This window comes from Lolium rigidum, chromosome 3 (genome assembly GCF_022539505.1).
Source record: "Lolium rigidum isolate FL_2022 chromosome 3, APGP_CSIRO_Lrig_0.1, whole genome shotgun sequence".
Classification (NCBI taxonomy): Eukaryota; Viridiplantae; Streptophyta; class Magnoliopsida; order Poales; family Poaceae; genus Lolium; species Lolium rigidum.
The window spans coordinates 55,203,640-55,227,786 of record NC_061510.1 but is presented as its reverse complement, the minus strand read 5'-3'; the positions used below and the strand labels follow the sequence as shown (position 1 = coordinate 55,227,786).

At 42.6% G+C, this 24,147-nt stretch overlaps 2 protein-coding genes and 12 non-coding genes across 14 annotated transcripts; 2 read left to right on the top strand and 12 right to left on the bottom strand.

The window, feature by feature from the left end:
- Window positions 1–1,363: 1,363 nt before the first annotated feature.
- On the bottom strand, window positions 1,364–1,458 carry LOC124704843. Its single transcript, XR_007003721.1, has one exon. It is a non-coding gene; the product is annotated as a small nucleolar RNA Z223 (small nucleolar RNA).
- A 139-nt stretch (window positions 1,459–1,597) lies between these two features.
- On the bottom strand, window positions 1,598–1,701 carry LOC124705005. Its single transcript, XR_007003856.1, has one exon. It is a non-coding gene; the product is annotated as a small nucleolar RNA snoR97 (small nucleolar RNA).
- A 222-nt stretch (window positions 1,702–1,923) lies between these two features.
- Window positions 1,924–2,018, bottom strand: LOC124704841. Its single transcript, XR_007003719.1, has one exon. It is a non-coding gene; the product is annotated as a small nucleolar RNA Z223 (small nucleolar RNA).
- A 70-nt stretch (window positions 2,019–2,088) lies between these two features.
- LOC124705029 lies at window positions 2,089–2,174 on the bottom strand. Its single transcript, XR_007003878.1, has one exon. It is a non-coding gene; the product is annotated as a small nucleolar RNA U36a (small nucleolar RNA).
- Window positions 2,175–2,255: 81 nt separating this feature from the next.
- On the bottom strand, window positions 2,256–2,340 carry LOC124704922. Its single transcript, XR_007003783.1, has one exon. It is a non-coding gene; the product is annotated as a small nucleolar RNA R16 (small nucleolar RNA).
- A 69-nt stretch (window positions 2,341–2,409) lies between these two features.
- LOC124704935 lies at window positions 2,410–2,498 on the bottom strand. The gene has a single exon (XR_007003795.1). It is a non-coding gene; the product is annotated as a small nucleolar RNA R16 (small nucleolar RNA).
- A 955-nt stretch (window positions 2,499–3,453) lies between these two features.
- Window positions 3,454–3,546, bottom strand: LOC124704846. The gene has a single exon (XR_007003722.1). It is a non-coding gene; the product is annotated as a small nucleolar RNA Z223 (small nucleolar RNA).
- A 116-nt stretch (window positions 3,547–3,662) lies between these two features.
- Window positions 3,663–3,768, bottom strand: LOC124705003. Its single transcript, XR_007003854.1, has one exon. It is a non-coding gene; the product is annotated as a small nucleolar RNA snoR97 (small nucleolar RNA).
- Window positions 3,769–4,039: 271 nt separating this feature from the next.
- Window positions 4,040–4,133, bottom strand: LOC124704839. Its single transcript, XR_007003717.1, has one exon. It is a non-coding gene; the product is annotated as a small nucleolar RNA Z223 (small nucleolar RNA).
- Window positions 4,134–4,203: 70 nt separating this feature from the next.
- On the bottom strand, window positions 4,204–4,289 carry LOC124705028. The gene has a single exon (XR_007003877.1). It is a non-coding gene; the product is annotated as a small nucleolar RNA U36a (small nucleolar RNA).
- Window positions 4,290–4,380: 91 nt separating this feature from the next.
- Window positions 4,381–4,465, bottom strand: LOC124704925. The gene has a single exon (XR_007003786.1). It is a non-coding gene; the product is annotated as a small nucleolar RNA R16 (small nucleolar RNA).
- Window positions 4,466–4,534: 69 nt separating this feature from the next.
- On the bottom strand, window positions 4,535–4,623 carry LOC124704929. The gene has a single exon (XR_007003790.1). It is a non-coding gene; the product is annotated as a small nucleolar RNA R16 (small nucleolar RNA).
- An 801-nt stretch (window positions 4,624–5,424) lies between these two features.
- Window positions 5,425–8,038, top strand: LOC124694859. Its single transcript, XM_047227791.1, has 2 exons — window positions 5,425–5,728; window positions 7,165–8,038. The coding sequence occupies exons 1-2, from the start codon at window positions 5,466–5,468 to the stop codon at window positions 8,036–8,038; spliced, it is 1,137 nt and encodes a 378-aa protein (XP_047083747.1). The 5' UTR covers window positions 5,425–5,465.
- Window positions 8,039–9,535: 1,497 nt separating this feature from the next.
- LOC124701627 (J domain-containing protein required for chloroplast accumulation response 1-like) lies at window positions 9,536–14,458 on the top strand. The gene is made up of 9 exons (XM_047233719.1): window positions 9,536–9,992; window positions 10,734–11,377; window positions 11,591–11,904; window positions 12,067–12,181; window positions 12,550–12,635; window positions 13,262–13,321; window positions 13,428–13,505; window positions 13,825–14,001; window positions 14,218–14,458. Exons 1-9 carry the CDS (start codon window positions 9,583–9,585, stop codon window positions 14,254–14,256), a joined length of 1,923 nt encoding a protein of 640 aa, XP_047089675.1. The 5' UTR covers window positions 9,536–9,582; the 3' UTR covers window positions 14,257–14,458.
- The last annotated feature ends 9,689 nt before the right edge of the window (window positions 14,459–24,147 follow it).

Here is a 24,147-nt window from a genome sequence, read left to right as displayed (position 1 = left end):
CGCCGTCGTCCTCAATCTCCGCCGGAACCACCACCCGCACGCGAACGCGATGGTGCACAACGACCAGGCCGGCGGTAGCGGCGGCGGCCGACGTGCTAGCACCGATTCCCCGTGCCAGTGCAGTACAAGCTGCCGCACGGCTGGCACGTCTCCAACGAAGGCTTCGACGTGCCCACACCGCCGCCGCGAGGACCACAGACGCGGGCCCCCGCCAGGTAACGGTGATCCGAGATGACGCCGGAGGAGAGGAGCCTTCCGAAGATTGCCCTCGACAGCCCTTCCAGGGAACAACGCTTCGGCAGGGAGTGCGCCGTCGAGCTCACGTGGACGGACAATCCCTGGAGCGGCCGCTTCAACACCGTTGGCCACCGTGCCTGGTGGTACGGCCGCGACGTCAACGCCACGCTCCGCGAGTACGGCTACCGTCCACTTCATCGACCTCGCCGGACCATCCGAGCTGCCAACGCCAAAGGAGAAGGCCGACGAGGACGACAGCGGTCCTTCGAGCCATCCAGCAACAACCTTCGACTCCCAACACCGCTAGATGGTTTTTTAGTTTTGTAGTTTAAATTCGCATTAAATTTGTACAAATTTCTTTCGAACTACATATAAATATCGTATCGTGTTGCAAATTTGTATTTAAATTTCAAAATCTATTGGGGCCGCCTATTTGGAGGCGCCGGTTTGGAAGCAGCTCCCCCAAATGGAGGATGTTGTGCCTGCATCCCCTAAACGGAGGTACCGACGCCCCTACCGTTGCCTATGTAAGGGCAACCGGTGGAGATGCTCTAACGTGGGGGAGAAAGCTGGGACAAGGAAAATCTTTGGCTTCCCTCGGATGCTATCCACAAGGATAAGCACAGAGATGCACACATAGGAGGACGCCTTGTCCACCTTTGAAGCTGAAACAACAACACGGCGTTGTCCAGCTGCCAACTCAACTCTCATGGTCGCTCAAATTGTTGCTCCTGGTCAAGTACATTTTTTGATATCTCAATTTGCTTAAAAATGAAAAGGGTGTCGAACTGTTAAATCTTCATTGTTCAATAATTTATTGATATTGTGAGATTCATTTAAATACATAAGATGTTGATTGCCTTTACAGATATCGTCAAAAGATCAGAATAAACCGAGCTGTTCAACATGCCAGATCATACAGGCAAGGACACATAAACGAATATTAATTAACTCAGACCTAGTCTGATGCCGAAGGTAATACCAACAACTTTCGACAATTCAGAGGTACTGCATACACCAAAGTCCATAAAAAAGAAAAAACAACTAAAACCTGATATAGAACTTTCATGTTAATCAGAACAGATCATACAAATAGAAGTACATTACGATGATAAAGAGTGCAAATGTATGGCTCAGACATATAAAACAGTTCCTTCAGTCATGATTTCTCAGAAGCAGAACTGGCATGTTTGCAGAAAGTGTTGATCATCACCGCCATTTTATTTACAAAGTCAAATACAGCAAGTTCGTTTCTATGGGGTTCACCACAATAACATGAGTTACTTTCTTAAGATAAGATGAAAATAAGGCTGCAAAGACCTGAATTGTCCAAGCTAATCTACTCGCCCAGTCAACAGATGGATTTCGTGTCGTTATTTAACTCCCATCTTGTAGAAACAAGTGACGAAGCTGATGACAACACATGCTCTCCCGAGTTTTTCAGCCTCTTCCACAAATTTGATGTGCTTGCGAGAGGATAGTTAAAATCGGGCAACGATCATGTAAAATAAAAAAGTTTATCAAAACAAACGTTTTATGTAATCACCAAGAACCTCAGAATTGCGAGTGAATGTCACAAGTGGATACAGGGATAGGTTGACCTGTATTACACAGGATCCTAGGAGTTTCAGAACAAAAATATCTGATCACAATGCGGATCTATTAAATGGTTCATAAGGCTGATGTGCATGGCTCAGATATGTGTTAACAGGTTATTCAGTCATGAATTTTCAGAAGCAGAACTGGCGTGTTTGCTAATGTGTTTATCATCACAGCCATGTCAACAAACCAGGACCAAAGAAACCGAATGGTTCGAGAAACAAAACAGAACAAAACGAGTTGATATTTGTATGGCTCATATTAAGAAATTCAACCATGATTTTCCCTTGTACTTCATGAATTAATCAGAAGCGCGGGTAAGATTCAAATCAGCGCCACAAATCAACTGAAATTCAAAGAGGATTTAACAAATAAAACAATAGAGAAAGAACTTGGAGATGGATCGTTTGAAGCTGATGGGTGGCATCAGATAATAAGCGGAGTTTTGTAAACATGTCAAAGATTCAGTGTTTAGCATATAAATATTTCACATCATTTGCCACCCTGCGCTACACGATAAGGTTGATGAATTTGTAAGGTGAAATTGAAGAGAAAGAAAATGAATGTCTAGTGCAAGGCATCAGAAAATAAGCGGAGATTATTGATCCACACATAGGAAGCACCCATTGAGAGTGTAGGATATCTATTCATCACTTGCCAGCAGGAAAAGGTTGAGAACATTGCCATCTCGCTTGATTTTATTAATGAATCGGATAAATTTGTGAAGAGAAAACTTCAATTAGACCATTTGACTCCAGAGCAATGGCAAACGCTGCTAAGGGTTGGTAAGTAAACCATCTAGCTACAACCGCTTTGCCATCTCAGATTTGAGTCCAGTAAAAAAACTGAAGTCCATCTAAGAGGAAAAAAATGAGCTAAGTGCAATATTGAAAAACAAGATCGGGAATCTAACGTGGGAGAAAGTAGGGAAAAGGAAAATTTTAGGCTTCTCTCTGATGCTATACAAGGGTAAGCACGGAGATGCAGACATAAGAGGACATGCAAGATGGACTCTCTCCTGATCATACCTAGCTCGTTACTTCTTCTGATTTATCTATCATCGATAGTGTTCTTAATATGAGGTCACAGAAATTGTTACTCCTGGTTCTGGTGAAGTAATTTTTCAATGTCTCAATTTGCTTCAAAATGAAAAGGGGTGTCGCACAGTTTAATAGTAGTGTGGTTTCATTGTTGAATAATTTATTTATTGATATTGCGAGATTTATTTAAAAATAAGTTCACGTGATTTAATGTGGCCGTACAACGTACAGAATTTGTCCTAGTTCAAGTTAATTCCAGCAAAACAAAATTGCCTCGTTAGGAAATTTGTCTATCCAGAGATGATAGAACAGCTCTGCTCAAAAGATCTGAATAAACCGAGCCGTTCTAAATGCCAGATACTACAGGCAAGGACGCATAGACGAATCATCACATGACAGTTATTTAACACAAATCTCGTCTGATGACGAAGATAGTACCAACAAACTTTCCACGATTTAGAGATTCTATTGTATACACCAAAGACCATACAGAAGAACGTGATTTAGAATTTTCATGTTATTATATAAAACAGAACATACAAATAGACGTATATTACGATGATAAAGAGTACAAAATGCATGGCTCAGGAATATAAAACAGTTCTTTCAGTCACACATTCTCAGAAGCAGAACTGGCATGTTTGCAAATTGTTGATCATCACCGCCAATTCAATTACAAAGTCAATTCCAGGAAGTTTGTTTCTGCGGGCTAACGTGAAAATAAGGCTGCAACGACCTGAATTGCCCAAGCTAATCTACTAGCCCAATCATCTGCCTTGAACAAATGGATTTCGTGTCGTTATTTAACTCCCATCTCGTAGAAACAAGTGAGGAAGCTGATGACAACACATGCTCTCCCGAGTTTTTCAGCCTCTTCCACAAATCTGATGTGCTTGCGAGAGGATAGTTTAAATCGGACAACGATCATGTACTACTACAAAAGTTGATCAAAACAAACGGTCCATGTAAAGAACCTCAGAATTGCCCGTGAATATCAAAGTGGATACAGGGACTCCAGGTAGGTTCACCTGTAAACAGGATCCTGGAGCCTTCTGCACCTCAAATGTTGGGCTGGTTGCATCACTGAATGATAACACAGGAGTTTCAGAACAAAAATATCTGATCGCAATGTGGATATAATAAATGGTACATAAGGCTGATGTGCATGGCTCAGATATATGTAACAGGTTATTCAGTCATGAATTTTCAGAAGCAGAACTGGCGTGTTTGCTTATGTGTTTATCATCACAGCCATGTCATCAAACCAGAACCGAAGAAACAGAAAGGTTAGGGAAATCAAACAAAACAATACGAGTTGATTGTTGTATGGCTCATATTAAGAAATTCAACCATGATTTTCCCTTGTACTTCATGAATTAATCAGAAGCGCGGGTAAGATTCAAATCAGCGCCACAAATCAACTGATATTCCAAGACAATTTAAACAAAAAAAGAAAAATAAAGAAAGAAAGAAAGAAATTGATATAGGTGGGTTGAAGCTGATGGGTGGCATCAGATAATAAGCGGAGTTTTGTAAACATCTCAAAGATTCAGTGTTTAGCATATAAATATTTCACATCATTTGCCACCCTGTGCTATACAATAAGATTGATAAATTTGCATGGAGAAAATAAAGAGACAGATAGTGACCACCTAACGAAAGGCATCAGAAAATAAGCGGAGATTATTGATCCACACATGGGAAGTTCCCATTGAGAGTGTAGGATATCTATTCATCACTTGCCAGCAGTAAGAGGTTAAGAAAAAATTGATATTGCGCTAGATTTTATTTTCTAAATTGGAGAAATTTGTATTAAAAGAAAATTTCGGTTAGACCATTTGACTCCAGAGCAATGGCAAACGCTGCTAAGGGTTGGTAAGTAAACCATCTAGCTATGTGCACCCGCTTTGCCCTCTCAGATCTGAGTCCAGTAAAAAACTGAACTCCATCAAAGAGGAAGAAAATGAGCTAAGCGCAATCATGAAACACGAGATCGGAAATATAGCGTTGGAGACATGGAAAATCTTAAGACTTCTCTCGGATGCTATCCACAAGGGTAAGCACGGAGATGCAGACATATCAACACGGCATCAGTTCAGACCGCCCGTCTGCTTTTAATCTTCATCGAGAAAGATTTTAGAACAAAGATCATAGAGAAAAATCAAACGAAACTAATAAAACCAGGCGGACGATCAACAGAGAGCGAGGCAGAGAGAGTGGAACAACCGAAGCCGCCGACGCGAGCAGCTGTAGGCGGAGGCGGCCGCGTTGTTGTGTTGGTGGAGGTAGGAGGCGTATATAGAGGGGTGGCTAGGGTTTCGGTAGCGAGCAGAATAAATCTGACGGGCCTTTGGCACACATTTATAAGTGGGCCAAAGAATGATTCTAGCCCATTAAAAAAATGAATGGTGACGGCTAATCACATAGCGGGCTAAGGCCGATCCAGCCCATATGAGATCCATCCAGGCCCAGTTTGGTTGGAGTGAAACCTTACCAAATCGTCCTCGCCCTCGCCGCCGTGACTCGTGAGACGCCTCCGCCGCCGCCGTGGGCGCACGCACCGTCGACTGAAGAAGAAGCGGCGGCTACATGGGGAAGAAGCTGGGCAACGCTGGCCCTTCGTCGGCATCCAGGTCCATCAACCAGGCCGTATCGCTCCGCGAGGAGACCTCCGGGAAGACGCATGCCGACGCGGCCTCCCTGCTGAGGGTCCAGCACCTGCAGCGGCTGGCCGCGTGGGCGAGCGGGGAGGCAGCAGTTGGACCCATCGGGGCACTGCTAGGCCACCGCCTCGCCACGGACGCCGAGGCGGCCGGGATTCCCGTAGGCGCTTCCTCCTTCCTTTGCCAGAGGTGAGAGTTTACAGCCGACTCTAGCTCAAATTGATACATTATCGTGTCTAATTGTTACGATTTACTATACAGCATACTAGTGAAGGTATCAATCTTCCTAGTATTCTCTTCGCATTTAAACTTCATTTGCTAGTATTTACTGTCTTCGGCTTATGTACCATTACATTGTTTTAGGACAAATTCCTCTTCTAGCCTGTCTGCATATTTTCATCTGGCAACCTAGCTGAGACTTTAAGGAACAAAAATCATAATGTTAGGTTGACATGATTGCTGCGTTTGTTGGCCCTGTCCTTGATTGGAGTGCAATGGGAAAGTTTCAGGCCTTATTACCCGAGCTTGGTTTATCGGTGCTGAACTCCTAGCGCTACAAGGCAACAGTTTTTTGTTGACTTACATTGATCAAGTGGTACCACTATGTTTCAGTGGTTTCTGTTCTATTTTCAGCACACTAGTGAATGGTACCATTTTGTTTCCCATTGTTTGTAGAACAAGGATTTTAGGGCATTGTTTTCATCTACAGATAACCTTCAGATGGGTGGTCGTAATGCCAAGAAAATGATTCAACGTACAGAATTTCAGTCAAATGGTTTGTGCTCGAAATATGAGTGAGTTTCACAAAAGTGAGAGAAAAGATGGCAAGCTTATTGGTCATGCATTCTCTAGGACCAACATTTTGCATGTCCATGTTCCATTAGCTGATTCTTCTGGATCCTCGTGTTGTCAAAATGTGACTTTACTACCATCATGCTTTTTGAGTTGTTGTATAGTCTTCGTATAGTCGCCGAGTCGTTTTCCAAAGATCACGGCGACTCGCGACTATACAGTGACTTGTGGCGACTATACACTGAGTCGCAGCGCTGTCGACTCACTTTTGAGTTGCAACTCAAGAATCATGACTACCATACAAGAAATAACAAGCCGTGCTGGTAATGTTGTATGAATATTCCAGCTTAGAATAAATTACTGGCTGTCTTGCTTAATCTTTGATCTCAGATCTGTTATACTGCTATATATGTATCATATTTATTTTTATATGCCTTACCTGTTAGAAGTCAGCTTTTAGTAATCCTGATGAAAACTGTGGTGTCTAGTGAATATTGGGAATTATGTGTTTGGCTCACAGCAAGCACATTCCGACTCCTTTCATTGAGCAAGTTGGCAAAACGGTCCTTATTCCTTAAAAGTTAAAACGATACTATTAGCTTACGACACCAACAACAATGCTTAAAAACAAAACATCTCCAGTCTGCAGTATGATGCCATATTCTACCACTGGCCAGGTTTAAGTGGATACAATATTATTTTGCATTTTTAGATTGTGTATGTGGTCTTTGTAGTTTGTTAGTTATGCTGCATTGTCTTTTCATATTTGTAGCTTTGTCCATACCAATAAGCCTTATATGGAACTCTGAAGAAAGAATCTTCAAATATTGCAGGTGTGAATCAGTTTTACAGCCAGGCTTCAACTGCACAATCCGTATAAAGAACAACAAAAAGAAAGCAAAGAGGCGGAAGACGTCAAATTATTGCCAAAACAGCATTGTCTATGCATGCCATTTCTGTGGAGACCAAAACCTAATACGGGGTAGTGGAAAGGGTATCGTGAAGAGCCTATTATCATCAAGAAAGCCTGCTAGCATGGACATAGCCAGCATAATGTTGAAAGGAGAAAGTATGAACATGGCAAGAGTAGCTACGGAAAAGGGGATTGAGTATTCTTTAACGGCAGTATCACGACTGGAATCTGACAGGTTGAAAACATTTACTCTTGAAAAGGATAAACATGGTAACGGGCCAAAGTCTAATCTTCCTGAAGATTCTCAAATAGAGAAAGGGGTTGTTTTTCCAATGATGGATCGTGGTCCGTTGGCATCTGCAATGGTTCAGGAAGACATCCCGCTAAAAATTGTAGAAAGCACCGTGCATGATAAATTTATGAATGAAATCGAGCCAGTGTCTGATATTACTTCTCAAGAAGAATTTGTAGTTGGGTCAAATTTTGTTACTCCTCAGAAGAAGAAACTGGGAGAAGTGACTGCACCTAAAGGTTGGGCAGAACAATTGAAGACAAGAAGTACACTGAACAACAAAGGGCAGAGTTGTGTTTCAATTACTGGCAAGGCCCCTAGAAGTCATAGTAAGTCAGCTTCGAATACTAAATCTGCACCAGGTAACTCTACACAGCCTGCTGGCAGTTCAAGGAAGCGAGCAAGAAAAGGGTGGACTACGCTAAAGCAGATTGCTGAAAAGGAGGAGCTTGAGAGAAAAGTGAAGATGGATAACTTTGTAATCCCATTCTTCATGGAGTAAATTGTCTTGCAGTTTGCACCAGCTGTACACATTTGCCATCACAAATGGTTACATTCTTGTATGGTATTATTAGTTACTCTCTCCATTCCTCCAATGAAGCACCCTTATTTTCCATGTTTTATCTTTGATCAAAAATCTCTGTTCAAAAACTATGCCGAATCAGCGATTATAGGCCGATTAATCGCTACTAGGGGCATGACCGTGTCGATTACCTCTAATCACACTTGTTAATCTTTAGCCCGATTAATTGCTTTGGCAGCTCGATTACTAGGAATGTTTTCGATTAATTAGTTCACTTTAGTCAACAAAGTTGAAAAAAAATATTGACACCTAAGTTGCAAATTTTTCAACATAGATCGACCGTGTAGCCAGGGACGGAGCCAGCAGGGCTGGGGCCATGGCCCCCCTCATGATGGAAAATTTTCTGAAAATACCCTTGTTAATATGATGATTTGACCTGCAGTTTTATCTAAATTTAGCTATATGGCCCCCTTCAAGAATTTTTACATGTAGTTGGCCTCCCTTATATCACTTTCCTGGCCCCGTCCCTGCATGTAGCCGCTACCCTATCCAAATCAAGTAAGTTTGCAAAGCTTCAACTCGATTCCCGCCTCCAGGAGCTCGATTCGCGCCGTTGCTGAAAAATTTCTCACCATTGTTGACCAGGCCTTGGATACAAGATCTCGATCGCTTTGATGAGCTTGTCAAAGAGCTCTAGAATGCCTTCAAATAGGGTAGGTGGTGGAGGTGGTAGAGGGGCAGTACACTAGGTAGGTGGTGAGAGAGAGAGAAATTTTAGAGGGCAAACGAGGAGAATCAAAAAGAATGACATGGTGGCTGACCTAGAAGATTAGGTCACAGAGGAGAAATGTACATGTTTGTACATGTTTTAATATGATTTTGGGATCTAGAGAAGTAGGCATGAGCGGAGGCAAATGAGTGCATGGGTGTACAAATGTACACCCATTATTTTAGCCAAATGCTTATGTAGCTAGCTGTAATTTACAAATACAGCAACATGCTAAATATTTTCATGCCAAACTTGATTTAAATTGTTATTTTAATGGAATATGTACACCCATTATCCAAATGCTGGATCCGCCAATGGAAGTAGGAACGATTAATAGAGACCCATATATTATTTGATTCTTTCTTATATAGACGTGTTTTGGGTGCTAATTTATCTAGTTTGCATCGATTAATAGCCGACCGATTAAATAATCATCTGAATCCTGATTATTTACTACTTCCAAGCTGAACGAGTAGTTAACGATTACGATTTTCTTACCATTGTCAAAAATTATTTTGAGTGTTAAAATTGTTCACATAAAATTTACATTATTATTCAACATGAATCCAACAATACTAATTAGCCCGTCGCAAGTCGCAACGGACAACTAACTCCGGGCCGCCGATGCCGACGTCGGTGTCAGACGCCGCTGCAAAAACCGCAGCCATGCGAAATTCCCAGCGACGCTCCCCGCCACAAATCCCCCACGACCACCACCTGCTCGACCATCCTCCGCCCTGCCACACGCGTCGCCATGGCCGGCGCCGGCGCGCCGCCGCGCGGGTCCGACGTGGACTTCGCCGACGTCTTCGGCGGCCCGCCCCGCCGTTCCTCCGGGAGCGAGCGCGTGCGGCGCTCCTCGCTGGACTCGTCCGCGTCGAGGGCGCGAAGCGGGGCCGAGGAGAGGCCCGTGTTCGGGGACCGGACCAGCTCCGGCTCGGCCTCCAGGGCGCGCAGCGGGGCGGAGAGCGGGCTCGGTGACAGGCCCGTGTTCGGGGAGCGCACCAGCTCCGAACGGAGGCAGCTCGGGCAGGAGTTCTACAGGGACATATTCCCGGGCGGTGAGCCCATGTCCCCCAGGCGGGGCGGCTCCTCCGGCGATCGGGACGTGTTTGGCGCGCCGGCGTCGCCCGGGCCCACGACCCCGGGCCGCCTGCGGTCGAGGTATTTGGCTTTGTGCCCGCCGAGTTTTTCATACTCAAGTCATAGGAACAATATATATGGGTTCCCATTGTTCCTATCAACAATTGTAGATATTCTCACGCTAAGAAATCGTTGATATGTAAGTTATGAAAATAGGCAACTTACAGTTGAAGAAAATTTAATTTCGATCATGGAATTTAAACACAAAATTGTTTTTTTTTAAGATGATTGAGCATTGGAACACTATTATCTGTTCTGAATCGGCTGAGGTGTCGTGGTGACACTGGAGGCATTGACCATCCCCTAGTTGGGTGCGCCGCTCATGGAATATTCTGATCGGGTCTGCTGGACTGGTTGGCTTATGCTGATTAAGGGCCTTCCATCCACTTGAGTTCAAGGATTTGTGGATGAGTGTAAATGAACTTTCATAAAGTGTGCAGATGTGGTATCAACAGTTTCGCCATTCTGAAGTCATCGTGTAAGGAAAGAAACAGCAAGATCTTCATTCCTTCAGTAATGTGGCTGCGTTCCCTGTCCCACGTACCTAGATGATCAAGGATTATTTTGCACTATGAGCACAGCCAAGGCTAGGGAATTGGGTTCTCTGATGGCCTAGTATAGTTTTCCGTTTCCTTTTCTTTACTTGAGCTGTTATTCACTATTTTAATTATTGAGGTGTAGTTCCCCTGCGTTATCTCTAAACTAACCTCTATCGCAACTGTACATCATACTTTGTTTTAATTTTACTTTATTCGCTTGCAGCTTCTCCATGAAGTTCAGCAGAGGTGTGGACAATTCGGTGCCTACTTCTCCATCCCGCCATATATCCAACAAAAATGATGATGACACGCCTTATGCTTACAGTGTTCCAGCTTCACCGAATTCATCCACAAGCAGTTTTCTTGCCCAAGGGGCATCGCAGCAGGATTCAAAGAAGAATACCTTTTCATGGCATCGATATCCTTTCCTTTCCCGGTTCCGTTCTCAAAGTGGAGATAAGAAGGACACTTCTCAATATGATAACTCTATGGCCAGTGAATGTGAATGGACTCCTGTTGGCTCAGAAAGCTTCACCAACAGTAACAAGTTCCATTTTTCATTCTATAAGTGGGCTGGTAAAGGAGCTTTGTTGATGTTGCCAGCTAGTGTTCAAGAAAAAGATGGGAATATTATTGGAGTTAGAAGCTTCCCTCAAGTTGTTGTGCAAGGCATTGACCTAATCGATGAGGAAGAAAGCATGTCAACCGCCACGGCTGCATCAAAAAGTCAGACTGACTATGAAGATTACAAGTCTGGGAAGGATGAGTTGTTTGAAAGAAAACATAGTATAAACTCAACAACCAAGGATGAAGCTATTTCTTTAGTCTTTGATGAGTACATGCAGGGTGCTAAAACCAAAGAAACAGGTATTCTTTTATTTAGATTCCACACACATGTCATTACTGAAGCATATTTTAGCTAGTAATTTAGTCTTTATTTGTTTCTCTGTCACCTCTTGTAACTTCTGTACCAGAAGAGGGCATGCCTTTTTTTCTAACAGAGTACTCTAAACTGTATTCATGTCATTTTGATATAAATTTGTGGATAGATGGATTGAAGCTCACGTTCTTCCTGTGCAGGAACAAAGTCTGGTACCAGTAATGCGAAGAGCAATGTATCAGCAGCTAGCCCTAGGACACAACGTTCACGACCACCTTCAGGAGAGAAAAGTCGTGGCACCAGAGTGCTGAAGGATTTCATCAAAATATTTAGTCCTGAGAGCTCACCAAAACGAAAAGGAGCACCTGAAGCTCAAGATCAGATATTCAGTGGAAAAAATGGAAGCAAATGTGGAGTTGAAGATAAATTTAGCATATCTGGTTTGGAGGCTGATGAGGATATTAAGACAGATAGAACAAGCAATCGGAATGCATTTTCTGCTGCACCTTCTCAAGTAAGTCAAAACTGGGTGGTTATATTGCCTGGATACTTCGGTGAATGCCGATCAAGCTCAGAATTATAAATGCGTTAAATTTTCCTTTTTACTAATTTTTAATAAGATAGGAATTTTGACATTACGCAGATACTTCATTTTGATAAATCTGTTATCTGTCAGATGAGTGAAGTACAATCTAAGACGGAGAAACCGGTCCTTACAGTGGATAATGAAATGCACACAAGAACAGGCAAACCCGCAGGAAAGGAAGATGTTAAACCACCATCTCCTGATGGTAAGTATACCTGTGCTGTGAGGCTGTGAATGAATTAGTGAATCCAACCTGTGAATTATTTTTGCTTTCTAGGAATAAGTGAATAACTTTAATCAGTAAGTCATTGTTTTTTCCAATATTCCTGCAGCCTATAAAACCATATCATAGCTCTTTCCTAATCTTTGGATGTTCAACTGTAACATATTGGGGGCTTGTAATACTCGGTGTAGTACTGTAGGTGCTTTATTAATATTTGGTTGTAAATTTCTCCTCATGTTGGTTTGTAAGAGCATGTTTGTATGATAGTTGGCATCATTATTTTATTACCGAACTTGTGTTACTAGTGTAATCTCTAAGAGCTCACTCATGCTTGTTGTTGTGTTTGTTAGAGTCGATCCATGTTGAAACAGAAGAAAAAGTGTGTGACACAATAGGTCATGAAGAGAGTCACATGGAAGATCTTGAAGGATGTGTGGTATGTGCAAAGTCTCCCTGTCATTCAAAAAATTGAATTGTTGTAGGTCTGAACAAATATCATTGGTGATGTTGGTCTGTCACTAAACAACGATGCTGACCAGCTATCTTGTTAACACAAACTGGTTACAGTAATTGGTATGTAAATAAATCCAACGGGCCCTGAAAGTCAAAGTTCCATCATTGGACTGATATAACCATATAGGTCTACTACACAAGCTGACTGATTGATTTGCAGCTAGTTAATTGCTGACCGACATGTCTTTTAATGAGACACTGTGAAAGGTTGTGGCATAAGCCCATGACATTTAGGAATTACGAAAGGTATTACGAAACAGTATGCCTAGACGCAAATAACACAAATATTGAGCATAACCATATAGGTTGTCATCTGAAAATCGCACGGCAATGGCATGGAGAGCCCTAACTGTAGCATCAAACCTTTCTTGTTTAACTAATGTCTGATAAAGGCCTTCGGAGAGTAAAACTGGTTACATTTGGATAAGACAGCACAGGACCACTCCCAGTTATGCCTGTGAAAATCCAGATAAATAGTTGCTCAGCCTTGAGAGTTTTTGCCTAACCAAATAATTTTATGTTTTTACCTGATCTCATTTTACAAACTAGGTTGAACAGTTCGACGAAGGTCAGATTCTTCAAGATGACAAGGAAAAGGAGCAAATAAAGGTACTACACAGAATGGGAATCGGAGTACACAGCTTGTTGCTTCTTTCCCATTACCTTTCTGTTATATTTTTCAGTTTTTTTTTTTTTTTTGCTTGTTTCAATGTAGATATCTGAATCCAAAATCCGGGAATGGTCACGGGGAAAAGAAGGAAACATTCGGTCATTGCTTTCCACACTGCAACTTGTAAGTGCAAGAGTATCTTTAGCATGTAATCTATAGTGTATGCTAACTCTGAATTCCCTGCCGCAATGTTCCAACCACACATTTGCAAAAGAAATAACTCATCTTTTGCATTAATCAGTTTTTAAAAGAAGTTACTATCTTCTTATACTTTCATGGTGCATTGAAGATCAGTGCCCCATGTAATGTGCATGCCATTTTCTCTATTTCTTCCTCGCTAACATTTTTCAGAAGAAAGATTTTTCCTCCAATTTTTTCTTTATTGTATGATATGATGACATCAGGGTTAAGTTTGTTTGTTTAACTTCATTCACTTCTGTAGGTTCTCTGGCCTGAGAGTGGATGGAAACCAGTTCCATTGGTTAACATAATTGAAGCAGCTGGGGTTAAGAAAGCTTATCAGAAGGCATTGTTATGTCTTCATCCAGATAAGTTGCAACAGCGGGGAGCTGCTGTGCATCAAAAGTACATAGCAGAAAAGGTTTTTGACATTCTACAGGTACCTGGATTTATCCAAAATACATATATGTAAAACAAAAGAAAAGAAAAAAAAAGCACCTTCATTACATATACGATTTGTTGCCCTCTTTTTTGAGAGAGTGAAACTCTTAACATTTAAACCGGTTCTATAGAGGTGATGGGCCGTAACTTTTGTTATGCAGATATATTTCCGTGAGGACAAATTAACAGATTTGTTTAACCAAAATTTATGCAGGAGGCATGGAAGGAGTTCAATTCAGTCAGTTTTGGATAGTATTTCATAGCTTTTACATTGGTTTGGTTCCACCATACTTTCTGGGGACATGGTGCTTCCTGTCCAGCTTGTCTAAACTGTCTCCAGCAGTGCCAAAATGAAGATGGATAAGCTTAACTAAGATATTTGTGTATGGGTAGCCATGGTACGACGACATTTTTTTAAGATGATGAACCGTGCTCTATGATTTTGTTTTCGTGTATATAAGTGTGAATCTGGAGAACCGGCCAATGCTGTTTTTTTTTCAGAACTCACAATTTCAGTGTTTTTTGAAAGAAAGGCAAAAGGTTTGTCTTATCTATTAATTATGTTGGGTATGGGGGATCTTTTGTAGTGAGATCTACGATCCCACCAAACCAATTTGGTACCACTGTCCTATTCCTCGGTGAATGTTGTTGCTCTTGGGTTCCTTCGAACAGTAGATGGAAGAGGTCGTCTCGGAGCTCGTGCTTGGTGTTTTGAAGCTCCGTGGCGTTTGTGGGAGCCTCTAGTTGAGTTGTGCATATTGCCCCAACTTTTTTGTAAAGATTTCGGTCACCGCTTTTAAGACCAGAACATAGTGGAGCATGAACTAACATTTGTGGTTTGTTCACCAGAGAATAGGGTGAGATCTTTGAGGCGCTGGTGTCATTTGTGACGTCACACCCCTCCAAAGCTCCAACATAGACATACTTCCCCTATAAGGAACGAACGATGAGAATTATCCTTGTGTTTCTATTGTGGTTACTTGAGAAAATTGCATGTACCAGTTACTCTTGGGGCAAGTTTTGCACAAAACAGTGACTCAAATCTCCTTTTACACACACTAGCAACTCTAGACAAGATTCATTGCAAGGAGCTGTTAATGATCCAATTAGAGAGTTTAACAACATATCTTGACAGCCCACTATGAGGTGACATGGCTGCAGTGGCGGAGCCAGGGCCCGACTAGCCTGGGTAGCTTGGAGAGGGATATGGATGACCTAAACCATCTTCTCCCGTAAAAGAAAACGAGAAAGAAAACTGACCATTTCCCTTCCAATCTGCGACCACCAGAGACGACGGGACGATGGAGGAAGGCTTGAGATGGCACCGGACCACCGGTCCACGTAGTAGAGTTGGGCTAATGGTGTGGGGGCTGATAGCCTCTGTCAATAAAGCTGGAGGCCTGCAGATCTTTGAGCACCAAGTCACAGAACTGCTATATGTTAGTCTCCTCGATTTAGCTCCTGACAAGTTTCGGTCTTTCTTTCCGAGATCTCCGTAGATTGACGCATGGCGCCACTGGATATGACAGCAGAATCGCCGATGGAGGCCGCAATCGACCATGGTAGAACGCTGCCACCTCTGTACACCACCATCAGGTGCCCACAGACCACCATTCAACTCCCGTCGCCTCTAAGCAGAACACGACGTCAGAACGCTGCCGCCCAGGGTGAACTACATTATGCATATTTTTGGTGGTGTTGTTCTACACGGCAGCATAGGTGAACTGCGTTATGTACATTTGTTTCTCCTTTTTAATAGTATATCATTTTTTGGTATTATGGAGCAAAGCAATCGTCTTCGATTCGCTGGTCTATGCAAAAGGAAATTCGAGTAGCTGGTTTGTGTAAATTTTGCTCCAACAGTTACTGGTATATGCAATTTTCTTCGGTTACTTCTATCATTTACTATTTGTATCTTTGTTTACCTGTTATCTTGCTTGCTTGTCATATAGGTAAATTCACGTAGTTGTATATCTAGAGAATTTTTTTTGTGTCAATGCCATAGATTAAAAAATAGTTAATTTGTCTAGTAGTCCTTTCAACGCTCCCACAAATGTGAAGAAGCCTACATCCACTAGACCATGTGCCGGAAGTGGTGTTCGACATGCGGACGACCACATCTCAAGAGCCACGTCATCACCCAAATTACGTAAGTTCAAGCACCCTCAAAGTTGTTGAACACTCAAAAGCCTCAACTCCGACTTTCTGCTACTCCACTGTGCCCTGTGTGCCATTCAAGACAATCACCTTCCGGGGCTACTGCTCGACATACTGCTGATCGCTCTCGAGCTACAATGCCGCATGAACCGACAACCCGCAACCCAAGCTACACGACGCAACTGGCCACATACCATGACCATCACATCAACTCGTTTGGGGCCGCTGGCCATCATAAATTCTGGCCGTCCTCTCAAGGACGCGCCGGGATGAGCCGGCTAACCTGCCACCCCCATGGCCAAGATCGCTACCCAAGCCGTGACAAGCCACATCCCTGCACCATAGAGTTGTTGCCACACACCACCTACCAGAGCAGCCACCCTGGCTCTCCGCATCCTTCTCTCAAGGCCGCCACTTCAACATCCACCATCTAGATGAGACTGGATGACAACCTATGCACCATTGCCAATAACATCATGCTCTCAAACAGGGACGACGACCAACCTAGTTCGTGGCCCATCCTTACATTTTACTTTCACTGGTATTATTCTGGCCCACTAGTAAAAAACTAGGCAATATGTATGTTGTTTAGTTCTATTTCTTGACGGCCCGGTCTTACAATTGTTGCATGCTCCGCCACTGCTCTCTAAGATGACGCTCACATGGAGGAAAGCGACGAGATTGCCGCCATCGCCCACTCCGAACGATGATTAAATTGGGCAGCCAAATTACACGCGCATTACGATGTACAAATCTCGATGTGCATGGCATGTAGATAAAGCTAATAGTTATAGGCCATAAGCCGTGGTTCCTAACATACAAACGAGCGAGAGGAACAAGCCAACAAAACCAAAAAAAAAAGAGGACAAAGAACCAGCGCCCTAACCAACAGGAACTTAGGAGATGAAAATAAGAAGAAACATTGTAGCCAACATCATGGAAGTGACTAAAAAAATCTCCCAAACAACAACCAAAAGAAAACAATCCTCATGGAGAAACACTGACACGAAGAAGAAGGAAAGAGGCACGTGTTTTGGAGAAACCTGACAACGAAGCAGCCCAACTTCGCACGCCACACAAACTGTATGTGAAGATGGCCATAAAAATGCAGCGCCTTGGTGCAGAACAACATGACCACCGGTGCAGCCACGCCCAAGAGCACCACATGATATAACATCAACAAACGAACCATACCCACACAGAAATGGTGAAGGAACCCAAAAAAGGAGAACACTTGCCTAATGCAGGACTAAGACACGCGACAATGACGGGCGAACCTGCTGCCCACTGCCACGAGAAGGACATCGCACCATAACGAACACCCAAGCGGGACGAAGAACATGAAAACATATCCAAGCCCGTGATATACAAAAGGTGGTGAAACACAACCCAGCACTCGTAGAACACGACATACAACATGTCAGCAAACGATGCATCTAGAAGGTAACACAAGGCACATGCTGACCGACCGAAGCAAGGAGACAAAAAAAAGGACCACATAAGCAACAAAGAGGCTAACATTGTCAATGCACACGCCATGCAGTCACACGCGTCGAGGACCGCCAACCCGTCGCCCCACGAAGGCCATGCATGTGACCCGACAAGCCAGATGACACCCGCAGCCCAAAAAAATAGACGCACTCATGCGCGCGGGCAAGTGTAGCAAGAACAATTATCGTTCAGAAGCAACTAAGTCCCATTCCCATGGAAATAGATTTGGTACGGAAACGACCTTGTCAAGTACTCCATGTATATCTTCGACTTATGACACTCCTCCCGATTCCTCCCACTCCCGCTTTTTCTTCAAATCTCTTGGGTGTTGCCCTCATCCTCGCCACGATCTTTGTTCATGTGAACACCAGTGCCTTCATGTGATAAGCTAGTGGTACTAACACATGAACTAAAGAACCCGCTAAAAAACACATGACCTAAAGTATTTCCACATGAATACACGTAAAACTGTAGTGAAAGATGATCCTTGCTATATAATCCAATGAGAATGGATGTAATGAAATGCCCGGATGGAAGTTGGAGGATGAAACTTGTTGTTTGATTATAGTCTGGTGTGCATGGAGTCTGGTATATGTAAGGGGAGAACACATCATTTCACAACCAATATTTGATGAGTATTTATTTTTCATGAGGTAAATACCCACATCTCATAGTAGGTGTGTTCGGACGTAATTGCTAGGTAGAGCCAGTCCCAATGCACCGTCCATGGTTCACCACTCCGGGATTCCCCTATGTATCGCAGCCACTCGCCCACTCTAGCTGCTTCGAGCAGATGGTCCAAGCTAGTACACAGCAGCCCACTAGTGAAAACTGTGCGCATCACTCAGTCAGCTAGCTGGCACGAAGGGATGTGGATTCTATTTCTTTGGTCGTTGCTTTCCTTCTTTGCCCATAGGGGTGTTCATTTTATTTTATCAATTCTTTCTTCTTCGCTCGTGCGTACGGGTAAACCTTTTGTTTTTTGGAAAATTGTTCAGGTTTTCAAAATTTCAGTTTTGCAAATTATTCATTCAGATTTTAAAATTATTCATGGAGCTAAAAAATGTTCATGACTTTTATAAATCAGATCTCATAATTCATTCACGGGTAAACATATTCACGGAGTTCAAAAAATGTTCACAGGTAAAAATGCTTGTGGAGTTTAAAAAATATTCATGGAGTTAAAAAGCGTGGCGCTTTAAAAAATAATGTTCACAAAGTTAAAATATTAAAATGTTTACAATTTCAAAAGTTACAGAGTAAAAAAAGTTCAGTGATTTTAAAATAATGTTAATTGGTTCATAATCATATATAACCCTCCAAAAGAGGAAAACAAAATACATGAAAAGGGAAAATTGGGAAAAAAGAAAATGAAAAGAAAATAGTAAGAAACAAAATAAAAGAATAAAAAACAAAGTAAACAAAAAAAAACAAAAAATGAAACAAAAAACTAAAACCAAAACTTAGAAGAGAAAAAGGTAACAATAAGAGAACGAAAAAAACAACCATAATGGGCTGCCGGTGCCTTCTTATGTCCACAGACCACAGGCGAGTCCTTTTCTTAATGATCACTATCTAACTCATTGAAAATGTACTATGATCTCAAGAACTTTGTGTTTTATAAAACTAAAACGAAAATTTACCAACAATTTCAGATGGAATATGAAGTCTACCTCCTTTTGTGTCCTATAATCTTGTCGGCCCATAACAGCCATGTAGGCGACCCGGTAGGCCAGGTGACGCCTAACGCAGCCTAAAAAGATGCACTCATGCACGTGGACCATCTTCGGCGATAACCTGGTGTGGTCGCTACATCGGGGCCAACCGGCCAAGGGAACTGGCTCCTCTAATGTTCAGAAGGCAAGTCAGGAAAAACAACGAAGCAAAGTCAGGGAATTGAAGTATTAGTACCATATTATATACACTAATTAATTACTATAGGTAATTACTGTAGTCATAAAAAATTAAACTAAGTTTTATTATACCATAAGTTGTGTACGTATGTAATTAATCTAAATACATGGCCAAAAAATTATTATGAAATGTTTTTCAGTTATTTTAGCCTTAATCAAATGGTTTTGAAGAAGCAAAGTTAGGGATCTGTAGCTTGTCTAACTTTCCTTCTACAAGTCAGAGGATCCAGTTCCCCGGCCAAGTGGTTCCCAAGGCGGCATGTTTCCGTTCTTGTTCGATATTCTAAGCGGGAGCTCCTCGCCACTGACCTGGTCGGTGGGTGGAAGGCACCGCACACCCCCACGATCCAGTAATTTAGTGGGCCGCGGCCCATTGCATCAGGTGAGTTTTTTTTCCTTTTTCTTCCTTCTTTTCTGTTTTTTCTTTTTTGTTTATATTTTCGTTTTTTAAAATCTAACACTTTTAAAAACTTTTTTCGAGAAAAAGTTTTTCATAAAATTTGAACAGTTTTCTGAAATTAAAACAGTTTTTAAATTTGAACATTTTTTGGATTTGAATATTTTTCAAAATTCGAAATTTGAACAGTTTTTTAACTCGAATAATTTTCAAAATTGAACGTTTTTTGAATAAGAACAAATTTCGAATTTGAACGATTTTTTGATTTGAACGATTTTCATATTTAAACAATTTCCAAATTTAAACGGTTTTCGAATTTGGACGGTTTTCAAATTTAAACAGTTTTCAAATTTGTAAATTTTTTAATTTAAACATTTTCTCAATTTGAACAATTTTTAAAAATCAAAATTTTCGAATCTAAAAAAATATAAACAAAACCAAAAACAGAAAAAAGAAAAGAAAACAGAAAAAAGAAACCAGAAAAGATAAAAAAGAAAAAAGAAAAAACGAGGCTAAACAGCCACAAATGGGCCTGGCCCATACCCGACCAGGGGGTGTGCGGTGGCCGGTAGCCACCGACCTGGTCGGTGTATAGGTTTTGCCATTCTAAGCCGCCTACAAAAGTGCGGCCGCAGCCCAAAATTTGGAGGGCCAAATTTTTTCATATAGGTACGAAGCAACCCATATGTTGACCGGAATACGAATACGAAAGGAAAATAGGGCTGACGTGGACCTTTAATTACCTGGGCCTCTAGGAATACCCAAGTCCTATAAGGGCATGCCCAACGCATAGCCTCAACTCACTGCCTCACAGGCCAATTAGGCTCGGGTGTCAGTCCGAACCTGAAAGTAGCTGCCCGGCAGACCAACTAGTCTCTTGCAGGAGAGGCTACATCCTCGGCAGATAAAGCTGGAAGAAAGAGGAAGAAAGGGAAGAGAGAAGAGAAAGGAAGGAAAGTGATGGACCACGGGGAGGAAATGGCAGGAAAGGAGAAGAGAGATTGTCTTGCTTGCGCCGCGCGAGCTCGATAGGCCATGGCCGGCAGCGGCAACTCAAGGTGTGCAGCCACCCCATAGTCTTGAGATTGTCCACGCCAGATCTCGATCTAGTGGACGCATGGGATTTGATAGAAAACTATCTAGGAAGCACTTCGATCCGGGAGGGACGAGGCAGTCAAAGGCTTTGTTAGATTGGATTTTTCTTCCATTGCTAGAAGAAATTGAAGAAGCTTGGGGAACCGACGAGCTGGTCCTGGCTTGGTGTTCTCTGGAAGAACGAAGAGATTGGAGGTGAAGAGCATCCCACGATGCTTCATGATTATTATTAAAATAAAAGCTGGACGGTGGGACCTACTAAGTGGTGGCTTCAGCTTTTAGCGTTGGGTAGATTCTAGTCTATGTAGTAGTTTCAGCCAACCGAACCTAGGTGGAAGTGCTGAGGCAGTGACAACCATATGCCACCATTGCTCATGCCCTAAGTGTCTTTGTATCGGGAAAGTTGGCATCGTTTGCATGCGAGCGAAGTGGGTTGCGGCCAGTTAGCACTCGGGGACGGTGACTGTTTTGCCTAAAGACCAACCTTTGGAAAGGGAAATTTTCCATCCGAATCAAACGAAAAAAGAGTGACACGTGTCAGCTAACCCGCGCTCTCGCGACCGGAAAAGCCACGCGCACGCGACCAGGAACCCGCGCGAGTACAGCCGCATGCATCGCGCGCGAGTGCCGCGTGCATGCATCCATCACGATTCGCGAGCGAGTAAACCGAGCACGCGCAAGTACGTACAGTACAGCCGCATGCCGTGCATGCATCCATCCATCGCCGAGCGAAGTACACTGGGCATGTATACATACGTGAGCTATCCAAGGCTAGCACATCGATAGATCAAGTACGAAGTACAACTGGTCGGGTACGACACAAAATGAGCTACCACCACACTTGTACAACTAGCGGGCAACATTAGTGCTAAACGTTCAGCACTACTCCCTCCTTCACAGTTTATTAGGCGCGCGCGTGCTGCAGGTCAATCGATTTAACTTTATATAATTTAAATTATATAATACAAAAATTATATCATTAGAAAATAGAACATCTGAACTTTCTAATGATATAATTTTTATAACATATAACTAATGCTAACTTGATCAAATTTGCGACCTAGGGGTACGCGCGTGCCTTATAAACTGTGAGAGAGGGAGTAAAACAATCATCGTTCAGAAGCAAATAAATTGCACTCTCATTAAAATGGATTTGGTTATTAAACAACCCTGTCAGGTACGCTTTAAATCTCTGTGGGTAATGACACTGCTCCCGATGCCTCCCACTCCCGCTTCTTCTTTAAATCTATTTGGTGTTGCCCTCTTCCTCACCACGATCTTTGTTCACGTGAACACCAATTACTTTCTGTAATAAGGTAGTGGTACTGACACATGAACTGAAGCGTTAACACACGAATACACGTAAGCTAGAAGTGAAAGAGGAACCTTGCTATATAATCCAATGAGCATGCATGAAATGAAATGCCGGGATGGAACATGAATCTTGTTGTTTATAGTCCGGTGAACATGGAGTCTGGTATATGTAAGGGGAGAAAACATCATTTCACGACCAATATTTGGTGAGCATTTATTTTTCATGAGGTAAATATCCACCACTCATAGCAGGTGTGTTTGGACGTAATTGCCACTCCATTAATATTCAAAGTTCAAAATTGTTCGAAGTTAAAAATTCAGCTTTTTCTTATTCGGAAAAAATCAGCCTTTTTAATAAAAAAAAGGAAAACAGAAAGAAAAGAAAAAACCAGAGGGAAAAGACCTCGGGGACGACGACCGTTTTTACTGGTTCAGTTTTTTTTTTCGGTTTTAGGAACATTCCAGAAGATTCCAGCGGTTTTCTTTAGTTTTTCTGTCATTTTTATTTTTATTTATTTGTTTTCTAATGGAGATTCACTGGTGGAAAAAGGGCCTTTGGTCGCGGTTCGCAACTGCCATTAGTCACGGTTGCGCAACCGCGACCAAAGTAGCGCGACTAAAGGCCCCCCCCCTTTAGTCGCGGTTGCTTACGAACCGCGACTAAAGGCCCGTCCACGTGGGCGCCAGGCGACCGTCGGGGCGGAGGCCCTTTAGTCGCGGTTCTTCTGGCCGACCGCGACTAAAGGCCGCCGCAGGTTTAGGGTTTTAGGCCCCCTAAACCTGCCCCCCTAAACCTGTTTTTCGTTTAATTTGTATTGTTTTATTTCTTTTGTGCTTTATTTGTAATTTTGAAGGAGTACGTTTCACATATTCTACGGTACTACATACATGCATGCATATGAATGTACAATTTCAAACAAATTTGAAATTAGAACCAAAAAGAATTCAAGAGGAATATACAATATATATTCAATATCATCGGATGACCATATACAAGTTTGAACAAGTTTCCATACATAATTTAATGCATGTATAGTTCTACGTCCTCTACGTAGTGTTGTCCTGTAGGATCGATGACTTCCCTCGCGAACCATCCGGCTAGTTCCTCCTGAAGTGGTCGGAAGCGAGCTTCGGAGGTTATTCCTCTTGATGTTGAGCTCATCCGACTGGTCCCGCTCATTGGTGTATCTCCGGATCCTCTCACAAACATAGTATCCACATAGATTGGTCCCCGGTGGCTGAATATCCCCGGTCGTCCGCACTTGCCCTTTTAAAATGTAGCTCTTTTTTGAATTCACCGACCTTTTCATCTACGAACCGTCTCCAAACCCTACGAGGCAAAGAAAATTAAATGAACAAGAGAGTTATTAATTAGTTACTTGATATTAGGAAATGATGAACGAAATAGGCCGATCGATATAGAGCGCAAATGAATGAAAACAATTACTTTTGCATCATTTTTCTCATGTCGGCCCAAAGCGCCGCATCCATATTCGAGAGAGTCGTGGACGAGAAGCGTGGAGGTGTGAAATTGAATTACCATCGAGAATCCGAGTGGAACACTGCGGACACGATACATGCACGATCATGCATATATAACTCATCGATTAGCCACATACCATGCATGGAGTAAACAAAAGAGAATGTTCTCAAGACGAAACACTCACCCAAAATGGTAAGGAAATAGAATATCACTTTTGAGTTCTGTTTTCTAAGAAACCGCCACGGAGTCTTCCTCCACGTCGGCGGGGTGGTGTTCTAACACATATGAATTAAC

What these genes read in the sequence shown, in the direction of transcription:
- LOC124694859 (XM_047227791.1), top strand. Translation starts at nt 5,466, where the DNA reads ATGGGGAAGAAGCTGGGCAACGCTGGCCCTTCGTCGGCATCCAGGTCC. An exon ending in TCCTCCTTCCTTTGCCAGAG is followed by an intron (nt 5,729 to 7,164) that starts GTGAGAGTTTAC and finishes CAAATATTGCAG; the next exon opens with GTGTGAATCAGTTTTACAGC.
- LOC124701627 (XM_047233719.1), top strand. Translation starts at nt 9,583, where the DNA reads ATGGCCGGCGCCGGCGCGCCGCCGCGCGGGTCCGACGTGGACTTCGCC. An exon ending in TAAACCACCATCTCCTGATG is followed by an intron (nt 12,182 to 12,549) that starts GTAAGTATACCT and finishes TGTGTTTGTTAG; the next exon opens with AGTCGATCCATGTTGAAACA. An exon ending in TGCTTTCCACACTGCAACTT is followed by an intron (nt 13,506 to 13,824) that starts GTAAGTGCAAGA and finishes TCACTTCTGTAG; the next exon opens with GTTCTCTGGCCTGAGAGTGG.